Here is a 20,983-nt window from a genome sequence, read left to right as displayed (position 1 = left end):
GCTTGAGGCACTAGGAATTTATGTTTTGGGAAGTAATAGGGACCTTTCTACTACAACTTGTATACATTTACAGCTACTGAATTTTTACCTGACATGTATGGACCCATAGAACTAAGAATCTCTGCTAAAGAATCACTGATCTCTCACAAGGTGAAATGGTTTACATATGAATCAAGTTTTTAAATACTTTCAGAGAAAATGGTGGTTGCTGGGCAGCCCTTCTGGCATGATTCATATGTATAAACCATATTCTGCAGTGACATGTAACTGGGTTTAACAAAGTTTTAACACTTCACAGAGTGCTCTCTCTGTGAGTCCGTGGTAAAATAGTTTTTTGAAAACACCTCTCCGTTTTTGAGAGGTATGTTATATATCTCAAGATGCTCTTGACAAAGCTGTCTTTGAAATATGTCCATGTTCTACGTAAGATCTCAGCTTTTCAGTTATGTCCCACATCCAGAGTCGTATTCAGATAATTGGCTCATGACTTGGATCCTCCAGAATCCAGAAAATACTCCATTCATTCAATTCCAGCCCTGGCCATGGCCTCTCTCCTACACCGTGACCTCACACGTCAGGGACAGCTGGTGGGGCTGACTCCCTCAGACCCTGCACCCGCTGTCCTCAAAACCAACATCAAACAGGTGGGAGGGCGGGGTGCTCACAGTAGCTGAGCTGCACTTAGGCTGTGTCACACCCTGAGTGTTAATGAGAGAAGTGTTGAAAACCTTCTCTTACTTATTTTCTGATTTGGTATGAGAATGAGGCCTGCATGGGTATGTGCTTAAAACATTTGTAGGGACACATAGAAAAGACTGAAAAAAGCTGAAACTGGAAAGGAGCAAGTAACTTGTGCACTTTTTTCCTTTTCATACAGCTGTGGTTGAAGGGGCTACAAGGAGATGCAAAATAAACAGGGAAGGTATTTATGAAATAGAACATGTAAATTAGACTTGCAAGAATTGAATGTTGAATTGCAAATTGTCTTTTCTAAAAAGTCTACCTGTTTTAAAAATGGGCAGTGTAGAACATTACAACTGTTACAATAGAATCTAATTCCTTTATTGTATCCAAAAAATCTGAAGCTTTAAACAGAGAAGGTGGTTTAACAATCTGGGCAGAAGATTTTGGTGTGTATGCAATAGTTTTATGCATACCTTGAATGGTAGCTGCCTTGTGTCAAGCAACAGATTTTGTGTTTGATTATCAGCCCATAAAACTACTTTCCAGAGCTGCCTGTTCCCTGAAGTTGGATGCTCAATATGGCCATTGTCAGATGCTGCTCATAAACTACTTCAACACCACCTTGCTCTCTGGCAAACAATCCACCCAGAATGAGAATAAAATAACAGGAAATCCCACTCCATCTCTCTCCCACATAGTTGCAATAAACTCTCGGCATCAGATTTTTCACTTAGCTTTACAGCTTTAGCTGGGTTTGTAAATGCTGAAGCCCCATGTTTCAGGCATGCTGTGTTACTGTGATGTTGTTGATTGAACAGTTCAAAAGTTCACAAGGAGACATTTCACAATTACAGCCAAAGACAACTTCACTAACTTATGTTTGCTTGGCTTCTAGCAAAATGAAATCTCATCCTGTCCCCAAATCCTGGGAGCTGCTGTGCACATGAAATGTCATAACTTACCCGCAAGGTCTATCCATGCCAAAGTATGTGCACTTCAGTTGGAGGCAAATGACATTCAACGTCTTCCAGAACTCAGATAAATAAAGTGCAGGTCTCAGATTAGATGAATAATCCTTTAGTCTGTTATTTTGCATAGCAGGACAGCTTTTCATTAATTTGATAAGCTTTGCTTTTACAAGCATTATCCTGTTTTTAGTAGAATAGAATAATAAAAAAGTCATTGATATGTCAACAGAGAAAAGACTGATTTTTCAGGACTGAGAAAGACCCTGAAAAGGGTCATATGATCCCTTCTTTGCAGCTATTCATGCAACTGCTGGGCAGAGCTCATGGAGCCAAAGTTTCCCAATTTCAGCATGAATTCACCCACAGTTCACACCAGATTAATATAATTTGTCATTACCTATTTAATTGCTCTCCCACTTAAAACATTTCCATTGTCTAACCAGAGATCATGAACATTACCATGCAAATTTTTTTGAAAGCCACCACAACTAAAAATTTGTGTGGTATACTGTCATTGAAAGCAGTCTAAACCACTGCAGAGGTCATTCCTGTGGTCATTGTACAGACAGGGATGGTTTATGATGTTTCAGTTTGATTTCAAACATTCTTGCAACATGAGCATCTTCAGTTTCAAGTTTTTATCCATGGAGATACATTTGCAAAAGAATCTCGTGAAAAAAGTTATGACATTAAGAAGTCACTGTGTGCCATTTTTGGTTCCTGCCATTAGACCTATGAGTACCTATTGGTTAATTCTGCTACATATATAATTTCTGTATGCAATGACCACACCACTGAGAATGAATGGCTTGAGAGCTCTGTTGGCACATAATCCTGGGCTTCACAAAGAGAAATTCCCAGATTGGAAGGAGAGGTGCACATGTCCTATAGTGAGACTGTATTATTTTTGTCCACTATAAAGAGTGGCCTGAAGAAAGATGGGATGCCGAGGAGTGTCATACTCCAGAGATCCCATGAAGCTGCTAACAGTCACATGTCTGATCTGGAACTGTTCTGGGTTTGCAGAGTGGGCTGGGTAACAGACTGAGCAATTCTGAGGTAGCACAGGAAGGATCCAGACAGGAGTCTATAATGGAAACCTTGCGCTTCTGTTGGTACCTTAACTGCGCCTTCCCTGTAGATACATTTGGATCTGTTGTTTCCACTATCAGAAAGACATTTTTCCCTCCTGGAGAAAAAAGAATCAAGTCTGGAGAGTTTGTTTTCTTGGCTTCAGTTGCTGTCTGCATAATATTGTCATTAATCACCTTGTTTGCTCTAACATAGGGTGAGTAGTGCAGCTGAAAAGCTTGTAGCAGACAACAAATCAGCATTGCTAGTGTGCTGCAACAGGAGTAACATGAGACCTCAGGTGACTGAACAAGGCCTCAGCCCAGCATATGTATTCATTAAGGGCCACATTATTACTTTCAACTTTTAACTGGACTCGTTCAATAAAAACAGTGCTTAATTATTATGTGCATTTGGAGAGCCCTCCTCTCTAGTCCCTTGTCACTTTAAAAGGTTTGAATTGACTCATCAACAAGACAGAAAAAGAACAAAATCCCACATACCTTCATCAATATTAGTCTTTTTTAAGAGGCCAGACTTTTGTGACCTATGCTGAAGCCACAAATTTTTTTATGAAAGGAATGAAGAAAGTCCCTTAAACAATTTTTGGCTCAAGGCAAGAACTCTAGGCTGAAATTCCTTTGCTGGGGTGATGCAATAGGTCAGATTTGCTGATTAGCACATAGATTTTTTGGATTTTCAGTATTCTTTTCAAGTATATTTATTTAAAAGTTTAATTGACCAATGGAAAAGGAAAAAAAAATTCACCATAATTTAGTTTTTTTGTCATTCAGTAATACCTAGATGTATTTTGAGGCTCTTTTACAGATGGTTTTTTATTTTCTAATCACAATAGATATTTAAATAATCGCCCTTCTTTATTACATTCATAGAGCTGAGTGAAAAAAATAGAAAAATACAGTGATTAAAGGGCTACTATACTAAACTTCAGAATTCACTTCTTTGCTGAGTGTTATACTTCAGTGTGGTTTGCAAATGACACAAAGCTAAGATACATCTTCATCTTCCTCTCCCCAGAATTCATCACTTCATCTTTTCAGCATAACACAATTTAATTATCTGGCATTTAAATGCAAAGTCAAAGGGTCAGCTATTGATCTCCATTCTTGGAACAAACCACAGGAGAGAGAAAATCAAGTGGAAGTTGCTGCTCTTTTAAATTAGTGGATTTCAGCTGTTTTACTGAGCACTTGTCTAGGACTTAATGCCTCAGAGATAAGGAGACACAGTAAGAGTTTTAGGCTTAGTGAACAGAAATTATATGCAGCAATTGCTGGTACTTCACTTTGATAGAAAGCCCAGCATTTAGTTTGCATTATTTTAGAACATAAACTCTCTGTCACTGAGGCTGTTGCCTTTCATTTTTTAAGTTAGGCTTGTCATTGGTATTCAGTATAAGTTTATTTACCCATATATTCCAGCAAGAAGGTAAAAAAATGCTGCTTTTATAATTGGATGTGGCCAAAGTCCATGTAAACAAAGGTATTGCACTTAATGGAAGCACGATCAATAGGAGTTATTCCTGTGGGGCAGGAAGGGTGCATTCCAGTCTGCACTTACCTAGATATGGAAGTTGTCCCTGCTAGTTGGGTAAGTTTCCACCCTCATGGCTGTCCTAATGGCTCAGATGTCTCCCTTTTTGTAGATGAGAAGTCTCTGTTTTGGTCATGTGTCCAAACCTTTAAGAAAGAGTGAAATAGTGAACTTTACACTTCAGAGTTAAAACAGAATCCACAAAGAGCATTAGGTAACAATGATAAATCCATATAGGACTACAAGGAGATTAATACCTTATTTTTGAAATTGTATGCATTGTCAACACCATCTCATACAATTGTGTAAATTACCATTTTTTTGTGTAATGGATTCTCCTTTGTAGGAGATGGCTAGAGTTTTGATTGCTCACAGCTTTACTGACCAACAGGTATTTCTCTACTGGTAGTGCATTTTAAGTGTCCATGCTGTCAGTACAGTCACATAGCAAAACTACAGCAAATACAACAGAAAAGGGTCAAGAGAGATAATATTTATGTAGACTTTGACAAGGCCTCCTGGAAGATACAGCAGTAATGCAGTTGCTGCTACAAAGTTTTTTCTAGCCATGAAAAGAAAGCTACCTGCCTTGTAGATGTGGGGACCATCCTTCATACTCCTGTGAAGAGAAGACACATGTGTGCATCTCCTCCTTACCTAACATGTCTAACCAGAACACCCAGAGTATCAATGAGCAAGTTTACATCTGAGAGGACCTGCTGTTACTACATTTGTATATGATCAACCCTAAGTACCCCAGAAACACCTTGCTAAGGATTTGGAGCTGTTTTGTTAAATTTCAGTGCTTTAGATACCAACAAGAAAGAACATTGATTCTTTCCTTCTTTGTTGTGGCTCCTAGCAGTTTGTGACGGGAAGCTGAGAGGGGAGCAAAACCAAAGATGCCCTCATCAACTTTTCCTAAATGAACTCCCATCATTTGGTAGCAATTGGAGATGACTTTTGACCCTTGCTTAAAAAAGTGATGAGGAATCCCTAAGCCATAGGGGTGTTTTAGACATTACATTTCTCTGTTCCCTCACACTCCCTTTCTCAGCCTTCACTTTCAGAGTTGCCTTTCTGCTGGCTTTTCTATTCCACTGGATTCTTCTGATGCATCAAATCAAGTCATCAGATGCACACATTCATACCTAAGTGATGAGTGGATGACCAGGTTAATTAATTATTCAGAAAGTTATGGAAGTGCTGTTTGTTCAATGCGTTATTCAGCTAATTCAGCTTCTTTGCTGAAATAGCTTTTAAGACTCCAGTTGCTTCTAGAGAAGATGATTTCATAATTTGTGTCCATATACCTAGGCCCCATAATAAAAGGAAGGAATTTTAAATGCTGAACTCACCTTAGTGATTTTGTTTCTGGTTGTGTTTCAAGAGAAAAGCTCTTTAACATATTTAACACACCCCTACACACCCCAGCTGTGTTTTGATGTAGTCTGTATAACTGATTTCAGAGCTTCACAAAGCCCTGGCCTAGTGCAGCTGATTTTTTGTAGTTTCAAAAGAGAAAGGAACACACAAGACAGGGAGGGGTTGTATAAGGAGGAGATAGAGCATGAACTCTTTCTGAAACCAGGAAGTGACAAACTGCACAGGAGAAAGCCAAATATTGGCATTACGTGTCTTAGTATAAAGATACAGTAAAACAAGTAGCATCTCATTGCTCAGGTCTACAGATGTGAATTTCAAATTGGAAATCCTGAAGGGATTTTAATGGCTTTTTTATGATCTTCAGTTGATGGGAAAGAATTGAATTTCTCAATTGCCCAGCAGGATTACCTGTGTTTTGGAGTACTCTCTAGCAGAGAGGAACAACAGTATGAACATAGCTAGAGAGAAGAAAACCAAACAAAATCCAGTACTTATCTATGGGATCATATTGTATCAGTGCAGAGATGATCATAAAAATACATGTTTGGAAAATATGCTTGGTCTTTCAAGCATGAGCTTTGGGTTGGTTGTTTCTTTGTCGTGACAGTGCATGGCACGTTAGTGCATCTTTGTGCTCTTTGAAAGGAGAATTCAAAACAGACACAGTGTTTTGAAGGCTGCATCACTTTACCATGAGTTTGCAAAATGACTCCAAAGGACAAAAGTAGAAGGAAGTGAAAGCAGCTCAGCGTAACTCCGGAAAATGTTTCTTGTACTTAACATGCTGTAGGGAATCACCCAAGGCTTTCTGGGTCATACTGTAATGCCACAGGGCATATTCTCAGGCACATTTTCAGCATAGATCTAAAATCTATTCCAAGATTTCTCTGTGAAGTGTAGGATAAACTTTCATGGTCGTTACCCTTGGCTGTCTTTGGAATTCCCTTGTGCTTATAAACACAGGGAATTTAGTGGAAGCAGAAAGCATAAATGAAATTGTTCCCTTCGAAGATCAGTTCTCCAGTGCGTCACTTAATAAAAATGTCTTCATGGATAGAAAGCTGCCAAGAAATGTTAATGAAGGATATTAGAAATTTTGTATTTCTTTGCTAGCAAGAACTACAGGAACTACATTTTTTGGTGAGCAGTTTTTCACAGACAGTTAGTCAGAAAATTGTTTAAACTGACATTTTTTGTTTTAGAAAAGTTGTGTGTTAGTGTGTTTTATTAATTCATTTCAGATTAACATCCTCACTGTCTTGAAAACTGTCCCCAAAGCTAAAGGAATTTAAATAATGTTACAAAATCCATACTAAAAGAAGTAAAACTTTTTGGTCAACTAAAAATAAAATTACTATGGGTTTCTTTGTTTGCAAAATTCTGCAATTCAGTGGGTTTTTTTAATTTTTCAAATGAGCAGGGAAAAAGTTATCTGCATAGTTCTTGCCTTTATTTCTCTTTTCTATTCAAAACCTTAGCAAAGGATATAGCAATATTTCTTTTTATTAGATTTTTGGACATCTCATTTTAAAGCAAATTTGCTGTAATATTTATTTTCCAGATCTTGAAACATAACTTTAACTACTTGCAGTTTGTGTGAAATAGTCTGGAACTAGGTTTCAGCTGGGAGTGGAACACAGAACTTAATTTACTGTAGACACAGTGGTGTGTAGCAGAGATGAAGCAAGAACTAAACAGGAGTCAAGAGTCAGGATTTTAACTCCTCATCAGGAGTTAAAATGGCAGGCAGAAAATGACTCATTAAAGCTAGCAGGTTCAAATTTCAGATTCTTAATTCACTGTGCAAAAATACAGGATAAAAAAACACAGATATTTAAAATATGCTAAGCTATAGATACTTGGAGCAGTTCAGCTTGGGCACCCCTGCTTGTAAAGAGATTCAGTAAATATGATGGAATGCGTATTTTAGACAATAGAAAGATTATGTGATGGAGGATCCTGGGGAAAAAATAAAGATGGAATAGGTTTGAATGATTCTTCTTTGACAAAAGAGAAACAAATGTGGCTGATAAAAATACAGTGAAGTAGTTAAAATTATTATAAATGGTATTTTTAAGACATTATTGAATAAGTTTGAAATAAAAGCTGAGATATAACTGATAGAATGCAATCTGCTTTAAAAAAAATTGTTTCCATTTTGGTGAAAATGAGTGTTAATTTTTTTAAGAGGACCAGATATCTGCATGGAACACACCAAATGAGCTATTTTGGTTCTCAGACAGACCTGCCTGTGGTTAAGGCTAGGGTAGGAATTTTTCACTACTTACATTTCTCTGGCATTGTAGCTGTTACCATAATAATATCTGACTCTGTGTGCTCGTCATTTGTTATTAAGTTGTTCTAGTTACTGTGGCTGTAACAGATAAATCACAGGGTGTAATCTGTGCTCCCAGATGGAGTAATACAAACACTTGCACAGCAAATGGTAACACACACGGACTTCAAATATAAACTTGCCACTTGGAAATTACCCTTTCAAGAAACATTCATGTCTAAATAACTCAACGAAAATGTTGAAGAACAGAAAATAAACCAAGGATTTCAATCATGGATGTTATGGTAGCTGTTGCACTCTTGCTCAATAGTAGCTTCCTATGCACACAGGAAACATAAGATCCAATAATTTATGAATGTAGTGACTGGATTTAAGGTCAAAATAAAGATGTGCACACTTTAAAGTGAATGAACTTTGTAGATGCCTGGGTTTGTGCCTGCTGGAATTCTGAGAACTCCAGTTCCTAAAAAAAGGTCACATGACAGATAATGGAATTAGCAGGACTTTGCATGCTTCTGTCTGCAGGTCCTAATGCAACCTAGCTGCTGTTGCTGTGTGTCCTAGGGGCATGGGGACTGTTATGTGCCAGTGTCCAGTGACATGGGAACTCTAACTGGAGTTTTTCTTGGATTTGGCCATTCATATCACACTCCCACACTGGGTTTCCAGTGTCTAGTGACAGTTTAATTCACCCTATAACTTTTCTTTTCACTGAGAACATTACTAAAACATCCTAATTTCCCTGGAACTAGTGAAGCTTAATATTGCTGAATTTGCTACCTCTGTTAGATGTGTGTGAAGGTGGCTGAGATACTCCAAAGCTGTTGGACAGACACAAAAAGCAGATGTAAAAAAACCCAATTGCATTTGGCTTATTTGGTTATGAAATATCACCCCTAAAATCATTAATTTAAAACTAAGTGGTTCCATCTTATAGGAATTTGAAATTCTGAGGCTTTGGAAATTTTTAATCCCTTTTTAAATACTTTATAAAGAAACCACCATTCACCTAACATCAAAGCCTTATTCTCTCTTGCACTGAGATTATGGCTTTGTTATTTGACCAAGCAAAAGGACTTTTTTATAAACAAGAGAATATCAGAAATTAAAACAGAAACAGTCATCAATACATATCAGTACTAATGAAGGATGACCTTTCCTTGTTTTTTGGGGGGTTTTTGTTGGTTTTTTTTTCCAAGTAACAGCCCAGTCTCAAGGAACATAGTCTGCTTGGCTGAATGTTTTTCCCAAGATAGCATTTCCTCTCCTGGAGGAAGGCCTCTTCAGTCACATCTCTATTTAACTGTCTGCCCCTCATCCTCCCCACCCAGCCTGCTGATCTGTATTTCCAAATATACTCTTAATTATGTATATGAAAATGTAGAAATATAAGAATAGCATCCAGCAGCATGTTCAGGCTTCTAGTCTGTTTTTATAACAACATTCAACCCTGTTCTGGGAAGCAGCAGAACAGATGAAAGATCACAGAAAATTGTTTCTGGTTTACTGTTTCTGGTTTTGCAGACACTCATGGAATTCCCAGGATACAAATTTCTTTGTTACTGCATGGCCTTGACACGTGCTTGAAGATGCTAACATAAAGTGCAGAGCTATTACATGAGTTAAATTGAAAAAAATAGCCCCCAGTATGTGGTTTGACGTAATAATACTCTAATCTGGCAGCAGATAGGAAACTTCAAATTCTTCACATACAATTGCCTAATCTTTGCATTTTAAGTTGGAAAATGGTTAGGTTCACAATAGTCTCAATCTGTTTGGGCATTTCAGTCATTAGTAGGTTATTTTTAAAGTATGCTTAGGCCTATTCAGTACTTGCTATCTTTTTTTTTAACTGATATTCAGATGCTGGATATCAGACAGATGAATTGGTGAAGCAGGAAGGAGGTTACTCCAGGGTCTGTACAGGAGGCTCACTATATAGGAAAAGAGTCCTTAAAACTATGTGTACACTAAAAGGATTGTACAAATCAAGCTCAGTAGACATTAGATCTGATGCCACCATCTATTTAGTTTTTGTTTCCCATAACTACATACAGTTGTCTCACTATATAATGATTGAAAATACAGAGTAATACAAAGGACCTTTATGTAATATCATAAGAACAGGCTGGCTCTAGTTACTTCCGAATCCTTTCCAGCAAGAGAGGATAGAGGTGCATTTTTTTCATGCTGTTTCTATAGCCCAGGCAACTCTGGGTTTCCTTTGGCAGGCTTCTCTGCCAGACAATGAGCGGCAAGGCCTGTGCCCCTGACAGGAATTCAGAACTCTGTGCACCTGCAGAGCTCACGTACTTTCACTTGGTGAGCACTGCAAGTTTCTTAATGTGGCTTTACACTACCTGCATTTTTTTCTTACTGGATGAAGTTCAGGAAAAAGCCAAAAATGTTCTTGCTTGTGTAATTTTCAGTTGAGATCAGCTGAATCTAATTCTCCAATGTGATGTTTTTCCATCAGTTTGTGTAACCTAAACACAACTTAGATGTCATGTGCCCTGGCAAAGGAGCTAGATAGGTTACCATTTAGTAAGATTTGGAATATGGATATCCAAACCTATTTAAAATATAAATTAAAAAATTACAGTATTCCTTATCTTTTAAAGGCATCTCTTGCCTGCCTCTCCAAAGATAAAGAAGGCAGAGTTGCATTTTGATTAATTTATTTTCAAGCATCTTTATCTTTTAGAAATGTAGGGCTCTGGGAGACCTGTTGGTAAGGCTCATAATGCACAAAGATACTGCTGCTGCCAAGGCACAGCATTGACTCTCATGCTTGATGTGTTTCCTGCCATATCTAAGGTACTTGAAAACACTTCTACAATTATCTATAAGATCAAATTCTTCACTCAGTGTATAAAGGTAAAATTCTGGCTTTGACACTGCCTGAAATGGAGCTGAAAGAATCCTTATTGTGTTGTGTTACAGCCATTTTAATGGTGAAATCTCTCTGTTGAGTACAACATGTCCATGGGTTATTGCTTATGCAGGAACGTTGTATTATGGCTGCATGTTCCCTAATGAAATTAGGCAATCAATTCATATAATCTCTCATTCTGTTGATTGCTTTACTGCTGGTAAAAGGACATTTATATAACTTACCTGCACAGAAAAACCACATCCCTTCTGCTTGAGAGATGAGAATGATGACAGACTGTGAATTTCCATGTGTGGTTTTGGAGCAGCAGCTGGGTCTTGCCTTAATTAATACCCCCCAGCAACTTTGTTCCAGACTGTGTACTAATTTTTTATGACCAATAATAATGACTCTCATATCTTCACACAAGGCATCCAGCATTTCCTCACAATGCAGTTTTTCTTTGAAGAGGAATTGCTAAACCTCAACAAAGCTGGGAAGTACTTTAGAGAATTGTTACCACTACTAGAGTGATGCCAGCTGTCAGTGGAAAATCACTTGGCCAAGAAACTTAAAACCAAGGACCAAGAAGATATAAAATCATGACTAGAGAGGACTGAGGGGGAGAATAGTCCCTAGTAAGGAGAAGTACAGGAATGGTAGAAATACAGTGAAAGAAATACCACATTTTTTGGCTCAGCGCCCAAATCCTCACCACCACTGACATCAAATCAGACAGATGAGTGGGAACCTGAATGTTCTCATCCAGACCTGATGTACACTGAGGAGAAGGGGAGATAAGTTGTGCAATACCTTCATCACCTGGTTAACACTGAGCTTACACAATCCTGCTTCAGAACCACCTCTCTCTTTAGGAACTGGAATGTTGTGCCTACTGCTGGCTCCCAAATGCTAGAATCATGGACAGGAGCAGCTGGTGCCATTAAACTGATTGGAATAGAAGGTACCATTTTTCCTGTGCTTCATAGTGGTGTCAACAGTAGATGCAAAACATTGCATGAAAACTTTTGCCTTCCTTGTCTGAAAGCACTCATTTCATGGGACAGTTCTTCAAGTGGAGAACATTTGCTGATAACATTTGTAATGAAAATAAACAGAGACCTTAACTCAGGCAATAGAAACCTCCAAAGACCATTGTCTTAGCAAAAACGGATGCTATAGCTCAGGGATGAGGAACTCTGATTCTGCAGGCCAGATCTACCCCCAAGACCATGCCTCACTGCCCTTCTTCCCAAAGGTTCTAAAGTCCTCTTGGATGTATATCTGTACTATGACCAAAACATAGGGACAAGACCAGTGAATGTGGTCACACAAAAGGGCTGTCACACCCCAGGCATGTCCCACCACAGGCAGGAACATATCTAAGAGCACAACTGGATATATGACAAACAGCCAGAATACATTTGTTTACTATTTCTAGCAGCTGGTGGAGAGTTCAGTCCCTGACAGTTTGCAGGCAGAATAAGGCTAAGGAGGGCACTGAATGGATTTGCTTGGGTTATTTTATGCAACAAGACTATATCCTTTAAATCCAGTTGCTTGTGGTTTTATTCTTAAATTCATTTGTGTAACCCTGAATTTTTTAGGCTCCGTGTCAGGGGAAGCCACAGTTCTGTTCATCTTTGGTGCCTTTTGCAGTCCCTAGGCGGGGTGGTCCCAGTTCTCCATATGAGAATATCTGTGTGTACTGCACAGAGGCAACCACTGCATTATGCATTGTGGCTGTAGGTGTAATGAAATCCACCAAATGTGCTTAAGAACAGTTGGTTTTAGCGAGCCTTGGTCTTTCTCTTAAATAATCAAGGAAACATCAGGGACACTTACTTTCTCCAGATTCTTGAACAAAATCCTATTTTAAAAAGACTTGTTTGTCTGTTCTTTGAGACACTGTTTTGAGATTTGGCTGAAGTATCTTGGAGGCCTCATGAACAGAGAGAAAAGGAACCTATTAAACTATTTTTCTGAGGAGGAGTTTCCTGAGCAGATTCTAGAGATAAATGTTATTGCCAAATCTGTGAATTTTAAGCAGATTATTGGCTGCTTAGATTGAAGATTTGCTGGGTCAATTTTTATCTCAGACAGTTTTAATTAAGGTGTATTGAATTTCTCCAGGAGGCTAATTTCTTTCTTTATTTCCTATTCAGTGTACTGTGGAGAGAACTTTTATTTATGTAGCTCTGTTGAACAGGGCTATTCAGAATTAGAAACATTAGGATTAGTGCAAGTAGAAAGTTACTAAAATTACAACTACCAAAAATGCTAACTCTATATATTTAGGTATTCACAAAAGAGTAAGATGTTCTCAATTAATAACAATTAAAGAATGTGTGATGTTCAGACTCGTGACAATAACCAAACCAATAAGCAGAAGTAGTAGACAGCAAATTTCAGGATTCAACATTTTCATTTTTATGAAAAGGAGAAACTAAAGATGGAAGCAGATAATATGAGGTGCCCAAGCTATGCAGCATATCAGTGATGAATCTGGAAATAGATTCCAGATACCCATCTACCCAACAGCAATGCTACTTCTGTCTGCAGCCTCTGCAGAGCTTCCTAGGCTGCACATCTACCACAGTGCGTGGCCCTAAAACAGCACCAGGCCTCTGTCCCATGGCTGAGATCTGTTCAGAACTGCACCAGGTCACCAGATTGGTCCTGCTGTGAGCTCACTGCTCATTGCTCCAAGCTTAAGTTCCACAGCTCATGAGGTTTATGTTAGTTATTCAAAAAAGGCCGGTACCTTCAAGGTGACACCTGTCCCCCGCTAGAATACAGCACTCCCTGCCTCACTTTTGAGTAAGACAGAAGGCAGTGAACAAGGGAAACTGCAGTACTTTGTAGCAAATGCAGAAAACACAGGCATAGCTGTGGAGAATACACGGGGAGAGCCTCACATCCAGAGCCTCAAAATTGCCATTTTGCAGTTTCACCATAACTTTTTAAATAGCTGAAGAAGAAGACCTCATCATGCCTTGGTCAGACACATAGGGACAGCTTGGAGGAATAAGTGAATATACTATAAAGCTCAGTACAGATATTATTAAGTCATAAAGTTCAACAGACCACAAGAGATAGGAGATATCCATGAAAGGATCAGGAGCCCAGCATCCCTGAAGACCCATTTATTAAATAAGGTGTCTGACTACTTTGAGAGCATTTTTTAATGGGTTGGAACACCACAGCAGCCTACTCTGGCAGAGGATAACACCTCCATCCACTCACTGCCAAGTGGCATTCACCCTGCTTCCAAACTATTTATTCTATACCCTGCATACAAAAAATAGCCCATGGAAGACGCTGCTCTCCCTTCTAACCGTGCCGTGTTTGCTCCCTGCAGGTGAGCGGCCTTTTGAATGCAACTGGCAGGGCTGTAACAAGAAGTTTGCTCGCTCGGATGAGCTGGCCCGGCACTACCGCACTCACACCGGAGAGAAGAAGTTCAGCTGCCCGCTGTGTGAGAAACGGTTCATGCGCAGCGACCACCTGACCAAGCACGCCCGGCGCCACGCCAACTTCCACCCCAGCATGCTCAAGAGGCGGAGCGGCAGCGGCTCCAGGACGGGCTCTGTCAGTGACTACAGCCGCTCGGACGCCTCGAGCCCCACGATCAGCCCCGCCAGCTCCCCATAGACTACCTGCACTGGATGTCAGCACTTTGCCTCTAATGCCTAACGCGGAGTTTTGTTTGTGTTGCACACATTTTAAAAACTCTGTTGCTTCCCCTCCTTCCATTCCCACCCTCTCTTTTTAAAAAATCAGTAAATAGCTGCCTCCCACTGCAATTTTTAGTCAGATTTTATTTACCCAACCACACAAGTGGCTATTCTAACCTCATGGACAGACAAACCTGTTACACTTAGTGACTCCTGCTGTCTCAATATTTCATATATTTTGCAACCATTTATGGATCCTCTTCATTATTCTTTATAAAAAAATGAAAAAAATCTTTAAAAAAAGGAAAAAAAATCTGCTTAATTCACCTCAGGTGTCGAAGTAGTTAAAACCGAATTGCACAATATAAGCATACATACACTTAAAAATCAACTGTGTTGGATTTGTGTCCCCCTTCTCCTTTCTCAGGGATGGATATTTATGTTACACAATAATTACAATGAAGACACACCCTAACCACGGCCTTACTCTGTAAATATAATTGCACTCAGAAGCTTTTTGTTAGGTTCTTTCACACACTGGGGAAAAAGTAAAAAACAAGCAAACAATACAGAAACCAGCCCAATACTGGAATGTAGTACTGGACTCTTCCATTGCTCATTTTCCTGATTATACACCTGTGTTGGGGAGTCTCCAAACAGGAATCTTGTCTTTCTTCAAGCTGCCCTCTGCCTATGGTAGCAAGCTGTCTTCTCACTTCACACTGAAGATGCTCCAAAACCAACTTCCAAGTGCAAAAATCTCTGTGAGGTTGATAAACTTGTTTGTTGGTTTGTTTCATGCTAGATAAAATTCTGAGAAAAATTTTTCAACAAGGTGCCTTAAATGAGTAACCTAAATCACAAAGAAACAAATTTACACTGGGTAACGTTTTATGGCAAGGTGGCCTGGAATCTCAGAGGCATTCTGTTGTCACTCTCTCCAAGCTATTAAGCTGTCTGCACTGCCTGTTCAGTATGGGACCAACAGAATATTCAAATCAAACCACACTGACTTGAACCATTTCCTTTGTTTCTTCTTCCTTTGTTTTGTTTTGGTTTTTTTTTTTTAATTACCTACGGAAATAGCATTACTGAACCAATGCCCACCAAAACTGTTATCAAGGTACTTATCTACTGTACAGCTGTATCTTAGAAAGAAAAATTGGCCAAGACATAGTTTCTGTATTCTGTTGCATCAAAATTGTGGTTGTTGATAAAAGGAAGTGAAAATCATAAGGTATCTTCTGACTGGAATAATAAAATATGCATTTTTAAGTTTAAAATAAAATTATAGCTCGGCACTACTTCAAGTTTCTCAAACATACACATACCAGCATAAAGCAAGGTGCTCTTATTTCTGAATAACTGCTTAATAACAGAAAGGGAATATTAGCTAGTTTTCAATAACTTTCAAATATTTAACACTAGATAGAGCACAAAGGTTTTTATGTTTTATATGGTAGAAAATATAGTAACAGACCAGAAGCACAGTGATGTACTGAAAACCTCACTGTCAGCAAATACACATTCCTTGGTTTGTCTGGGTCTGATGGTGCATATTATCAATTCAGGTCGTTTTGATTCTGGAATTCTGGGATGTTTGCTGTTTTTACTGTAAAGTATAAATGCAGTTAAGAGTAGCATGGTGAAAAGAAACTCTCTATGCCAAACCTGTCATTTGATATTAAGTGAATGCCTCCAGATTCCCAATGAACCTGTATCTTACTTGCTGCTTTGCATTGATCCAATTTTGCAAGGTTTTATTGTACTGTATGTTAACTGTGAGAAGCTAATATAGATTTCCAAGTAGTTTCATAGGTACTTCCATAATATACGTTATTCCTAATACTACACCTTCTATTAGTTGTACAGATAAATACTCTCAGTATTTATCAATACAAATACAACTATAAATCTAAACAAGTGCAGATGTTTCAGTATTTTTTTCATATTCATTTGCTTCATATTTCACCTCTGTTAATTTCCCCCTCTGAATTGGAAGTTGTGAGAGGCACAATTCTATTTCATTTCACAGAAAATGAAAGAACATAGTAAGGGTTTTTTGCAAGATGATAAATAGAGTTAATGTGATGAGTTGCCCAAGCTCTGGAGTTGAGGGAAAACCAGATCTGTTGGCCTCAACAGACTTCCTGTTCTCTTTCTTTTTTTTTTTTTTTTTTTAATCTCATGTACTGAGATGCACAATTTTAACAACTTGATAGAATTCGGGTAACAGGAATTCACATTCCAATAATTTCTGTCACTCCTAGAAGTGCTCTTGTGCTGTAATTAGTAGAGAGGAATTTCAGATATCTAGCTCAAGGAATTCTACAGGTCAGCTGTGTCTTGTGCACATACTTCAAAACAAGTCAAACACATTTCTCATTATCATTATACCTTAAGAGAGGCATATGGAGGAGAAGGGAAACAAGCAAAATCAAAAGGAGCACTAAGTACTGGCAAACATTATAGGCTTCATGTTCCAAATTCATTTTGCTGTAAAATCACCTGTTCCAACAAGAGCATCATTTAGTCTTCAGGAAAGGAGGAACCACTCCAGTTCATTTATTTAGGACTTAATAATTCAGCATGAATCAATTTATGGATTACAAACAAGTTGTTTTACTAGCCTGGAGAAGGAATATTTGCACCAGGTTTCATTAGTACTGAGATTATAGGATATAAAGGTTTTGGGACAACGTATTCTGAGGGACACAGAACTATGTAATCTTTAACTCAAACAGTTAACTAATATTTTACTCATATTCTTCATAGATTTTACTATTAATTTTTCAAGTTTAAGCAGGAGAAAATAAATTGGTTCAAAGCAAAATTTTCAGTTAAGTCAGTTCATTTAATAAGAACACCATGGGGCTGTATGCAGCCAACATAACGAGACTTTCAGGAAATACTCTGAAATTGGTCATTAAAACTTCTTTGTTTTTACATCTTAGCTGTAAATACCTCAGCATATATTAGGCTGACAGTCAAGTTACTGTGTTTTAAAATCCCAGCTAGAGTTTCAAATACATCCATTAAAAGTTCAATACTTCATAGTTTTAGCATAAAATTATAAATTCCAAACCACTAGTATTTTCCAAAATTGAATGTAAACAAAAACTTCTCTTAATATTTTCATATGAGAGAAGAGTGGGGTTTTCTAGCATCTGCTAGAAGTGTCTGATGATCAGCAAGGTCATTAGACTCCATTCTCATGATGGTTCCTCCTGAGTTTTGCAGATATGAGAAATCAGCAATAGCTCAAATTATGTTTTGAAATCTGTTTACTGATCCAAACTAACCTCAGATTTTTACCCTTCTGTTGTTTCACCAAGCAGTGTAATCTAAAACAGTCTCCTGGCACAGCAAGTAACATGTCACACTCAGGAAATACTGCTCTGGCAAGGTGCAGGTTTCTCCATCTGGAGGAGTGTGCATCTCTCCTGCCTCCTCCTTTCCCCATGCAATCTGTTGAGGTGTTCTCACAAAATACAACATTGCCATGATTTTTTTTTTCATTTCAGATGATAGCAACAGCTTTATTATTATTAAGAAAGCCCTGGAAAATTTGTTTTTCTCCAGCCATGATTCTAACTTCTCTAAGTGTTGAGCTGAACTGCCTTTCTATAGGAAATAGTTGCAAGTGAAAATCATCACCTCGCTACCAGGTGAAATGAAAGATGCTCTTAGAAACTCATTCACCCCTTCCATTAACCTCTCCCTGTGCAAAGGCCTAATGGCAACATGAATTCAGTTTTCATCCTGCTTCTTAGAAAGCAGTCCTGGTAAATTCCTGGCAGCTAGATTTTGTGGGAATTTTTTGTATCTGCAAATTAATTGTTCCTTGCTTTTATAATACATGCCTAGTATCTGTTTACATAACTGCAAAGGTATATATTTATGACGAGTCATCAGAAGCCTCTGTTCGATGGTAACGCCTAGTTCCTGTCTGTATCCCACCCTCTTTACTGCATTAAGCCTTGCAAGAAGTTGTAGCTATGAGAGCCTCTGCACACCTTTAAACCTCATTACCCTCTACCCAGACGTTCAGCACTCTCCTTGTATCACACAGCCAGGCATTAAAGGCTGTGTGAGGAGCCTACCTGTTTCACAACTGCTCGACTCCAGTGTTTTGTCATGAGTTACAGAATTTGTACTTTGTGAAGTGCAGTGTTGGTTTTGCCTTTTCATTGCCATTAGATTTACTAATTTCATCAGGTCATGCATACAAACTAACTTTCAGGTGCTCTTTTACTCCATCACACCATCTGTTTGTGCATTGGGTACTAACATCCTAGTTTATGTCAGTGAATGGTAGGATGAACATCTGTATTTGTAACTCTCGGGGATAAGAGCTATAGCCTTAGGCAGAAGAAAATATCCAAATTAGTCTTGTTTATCCCATAAGCCAGAATATAGAATGCAAAAGCCCATCCACTGGTATAGGTTTTTATAAATATATATATTTATACATATGGATTTATATAAGCATATGCACATATATATATATAAATAGATATATATGTGTATATTGTATAGTGTATGTGTGTATACATAAATACACAGCAGTGTGTCTATACTACACGCTGACTAATGAAGGGATGTCTACAGAGCAAAAATAGGTATCCATTTCATTATAACTAGTGATGGGCCTGAACCAAATTCCTAGACCCAAATGCCATTGCATTTGGACTTTTTGAACCTGTTAGAGATTTGTGGTTGAGTTTCATCTCTGGTTACAGGTGCATTTACTTGTGCATATTGTGCACGTGAGGGACACGTGTGTGCATGTACATGTGCTTTTCCAGCAGCACATGCCCGAGTGGGGGACGGGGGACGTGTGTGCTGGGAAGAGTGCACGTGTTCACAGCTAAACTTCCAGCTGCAGTGAGCTGTAAAGCTGCCAGTGTCACCCTCACTTGGACAAATTTGTCAGCAGCACATGAAAGCTTCTGTGGCTCACTTTTCAACTCTTTAAATCACTACATTGAAGTATTACAGTTGTACAGTTATATGTTCATCTATTCTTGCTCTGCTGTAACTTTTTATGTATTTTGTATTGCATAGATTATATATTGTGATAATGTCCTATGCAACTATAAAAGGAAAAAAATGAAAAAAGGAAGAAAACTAAGAACTGTAAAATATTGTCTTAACTTGTATGCATGGTTAGTGAGGTTTACATTTTCCAAAATAAAACTTATAACTATGAAATATTGGTTTTTTCTTAATTTCCTTCTCTATTTATCACCTAAAAAGCACCAATTGTTAATATTTCTGCTGTTCATTTGAGACTTGATATCTTGTTCAGTGTTTTTATTTAAATTTCACCCAGTGCTATTGTTTAAAATGGGATTTCTTTTAACTTTTGAGAGAAAGTTTTGGTGATGTTTGTTTTGTATTCTGTGCTTTAACTGGTATTTTGTACTTGCATAGTGAAATTCCTTTCTCAAAGGTGGTATATATTGTGGTTTTTTACAAGATGGTTATGGGATTAATATGCATGACCTAGAGTTCAGAGTCAGCCGTCCTTTCGTTCAAAGCCCAGTTCTTTGCAAATTTCTGATATCATCTCTGCAAGTGGCAATACCAATGCAAAACAGTAACAATGTAACCTCACAGTATCCTGAAATGGTTCCTAATTTTAAAGATAAGAAAATTGAAACACAAATTTGAGCCACTTTCTCAAAAACATAAGGCATTGGCAGATGTGAAGGAATGAATCTGAAGTTTCTTGAGAGTACAGGTTACACAACACTTCTAGGCACTGTTTGTTACAACAGGCCCTAAAGAGTGGCATTCCTGAAGTCTTCCTACAACAAAAGATCCACCTCATGTTTGATAAAAGAAGAGCAGTCAGAGATTGTTTCCTAAACTTGCTAGAAGGATGAAAAGGGAAACAATTCCCTCCAAAGGACTATGCCTGTACAGTTTGAGTCTGGAGTTGCTGCCTTGATACTGTAATGTAATGTGCCTCCCTGCCCAGGCACCCACTCTGAAATGTGTATTAATACATTCTGTCCTGCTTCTCCTCTGCCGTTCCTAAATGCAAGGAGTGTGCATCTCTCCTGCCTCCTTTTTCTGTCTTGCAAGGGTTTCTGTCTTGCCTGTGACTCAGCGTTTGCCATGAAATGTTCATAGACTTGGGCAGGAGTCCAGCATTTCAGAAGAGAAGCAAGAATAATGCTAGAATTAGGGTGGGATTTTCCCATTTCCATTTACCTATATATAATTTCTGGCTTCAAAGTAATCCACCTCAAGATTCATTGCACAGGCTTTTCAAGTAACCACACCCATGGCATGCTTTGCTAGTTGACTGCAAGAGATTACAGTGACATTAATATAAATACACTGTCAATAGAAAGAGACAGAAAAGTGAGAGAAGATGAAGACTGAAATAAAAATGAGGTGAGGGCAATGAGACAAGTGTTTGTAGCAGCTGACTTGAAAGGCTTGTACAGCACCAGAATACACG

General features: G+C 38.4%; 1 protein-coding gene across 1 annotated transcript in view; it reads left to right on the top strand.

Annotated features, from left to right (window-relative positions):
* KLF13 (KLF transcription factor 13) overlaps positions 1 to 16,654 on the top strand; it is a 29,967-nt gene extending 13,313 nt beyond the window's left edge. The window contains exon 2 of the mRNA XM_053954896.1: positions 14,193 to 16,654. Within this exon, the coding sequence (XP_053810871.1) occupies positions 14,193 to 14,485 (293 nt within the window). The 3' untranslated portion in view covers positions 14,486 to 16,654. The remainder of the gene's footprint in view (positions 1 to 14,192) is intronic.
* The last annotated feature ends 4,329 nt before the right edge of the window (positions 16,655 to 20,983 follow it).

The sequence above is a fragment of the Vidua chalybeata genome, chromosome 13, assembly GCF_026979565.1.
Source record: "Vidua chalybeata isolate OUT-0048 chromosome 13, bVidCha1 merged haplotype, whole genome shotgun sequence".
Classification (NCBI taxonomy): domain Eukaryota; kingdom Metazoa; phylum Chordata; class Aves; order Passeriformes; family Viduidae; genus Vidua; species Vidua chalybeata.
Note: the sequence above shows the minus strand (reverse complement) of the source record. Positions and strands in the feature narration are given on the sequence as shown.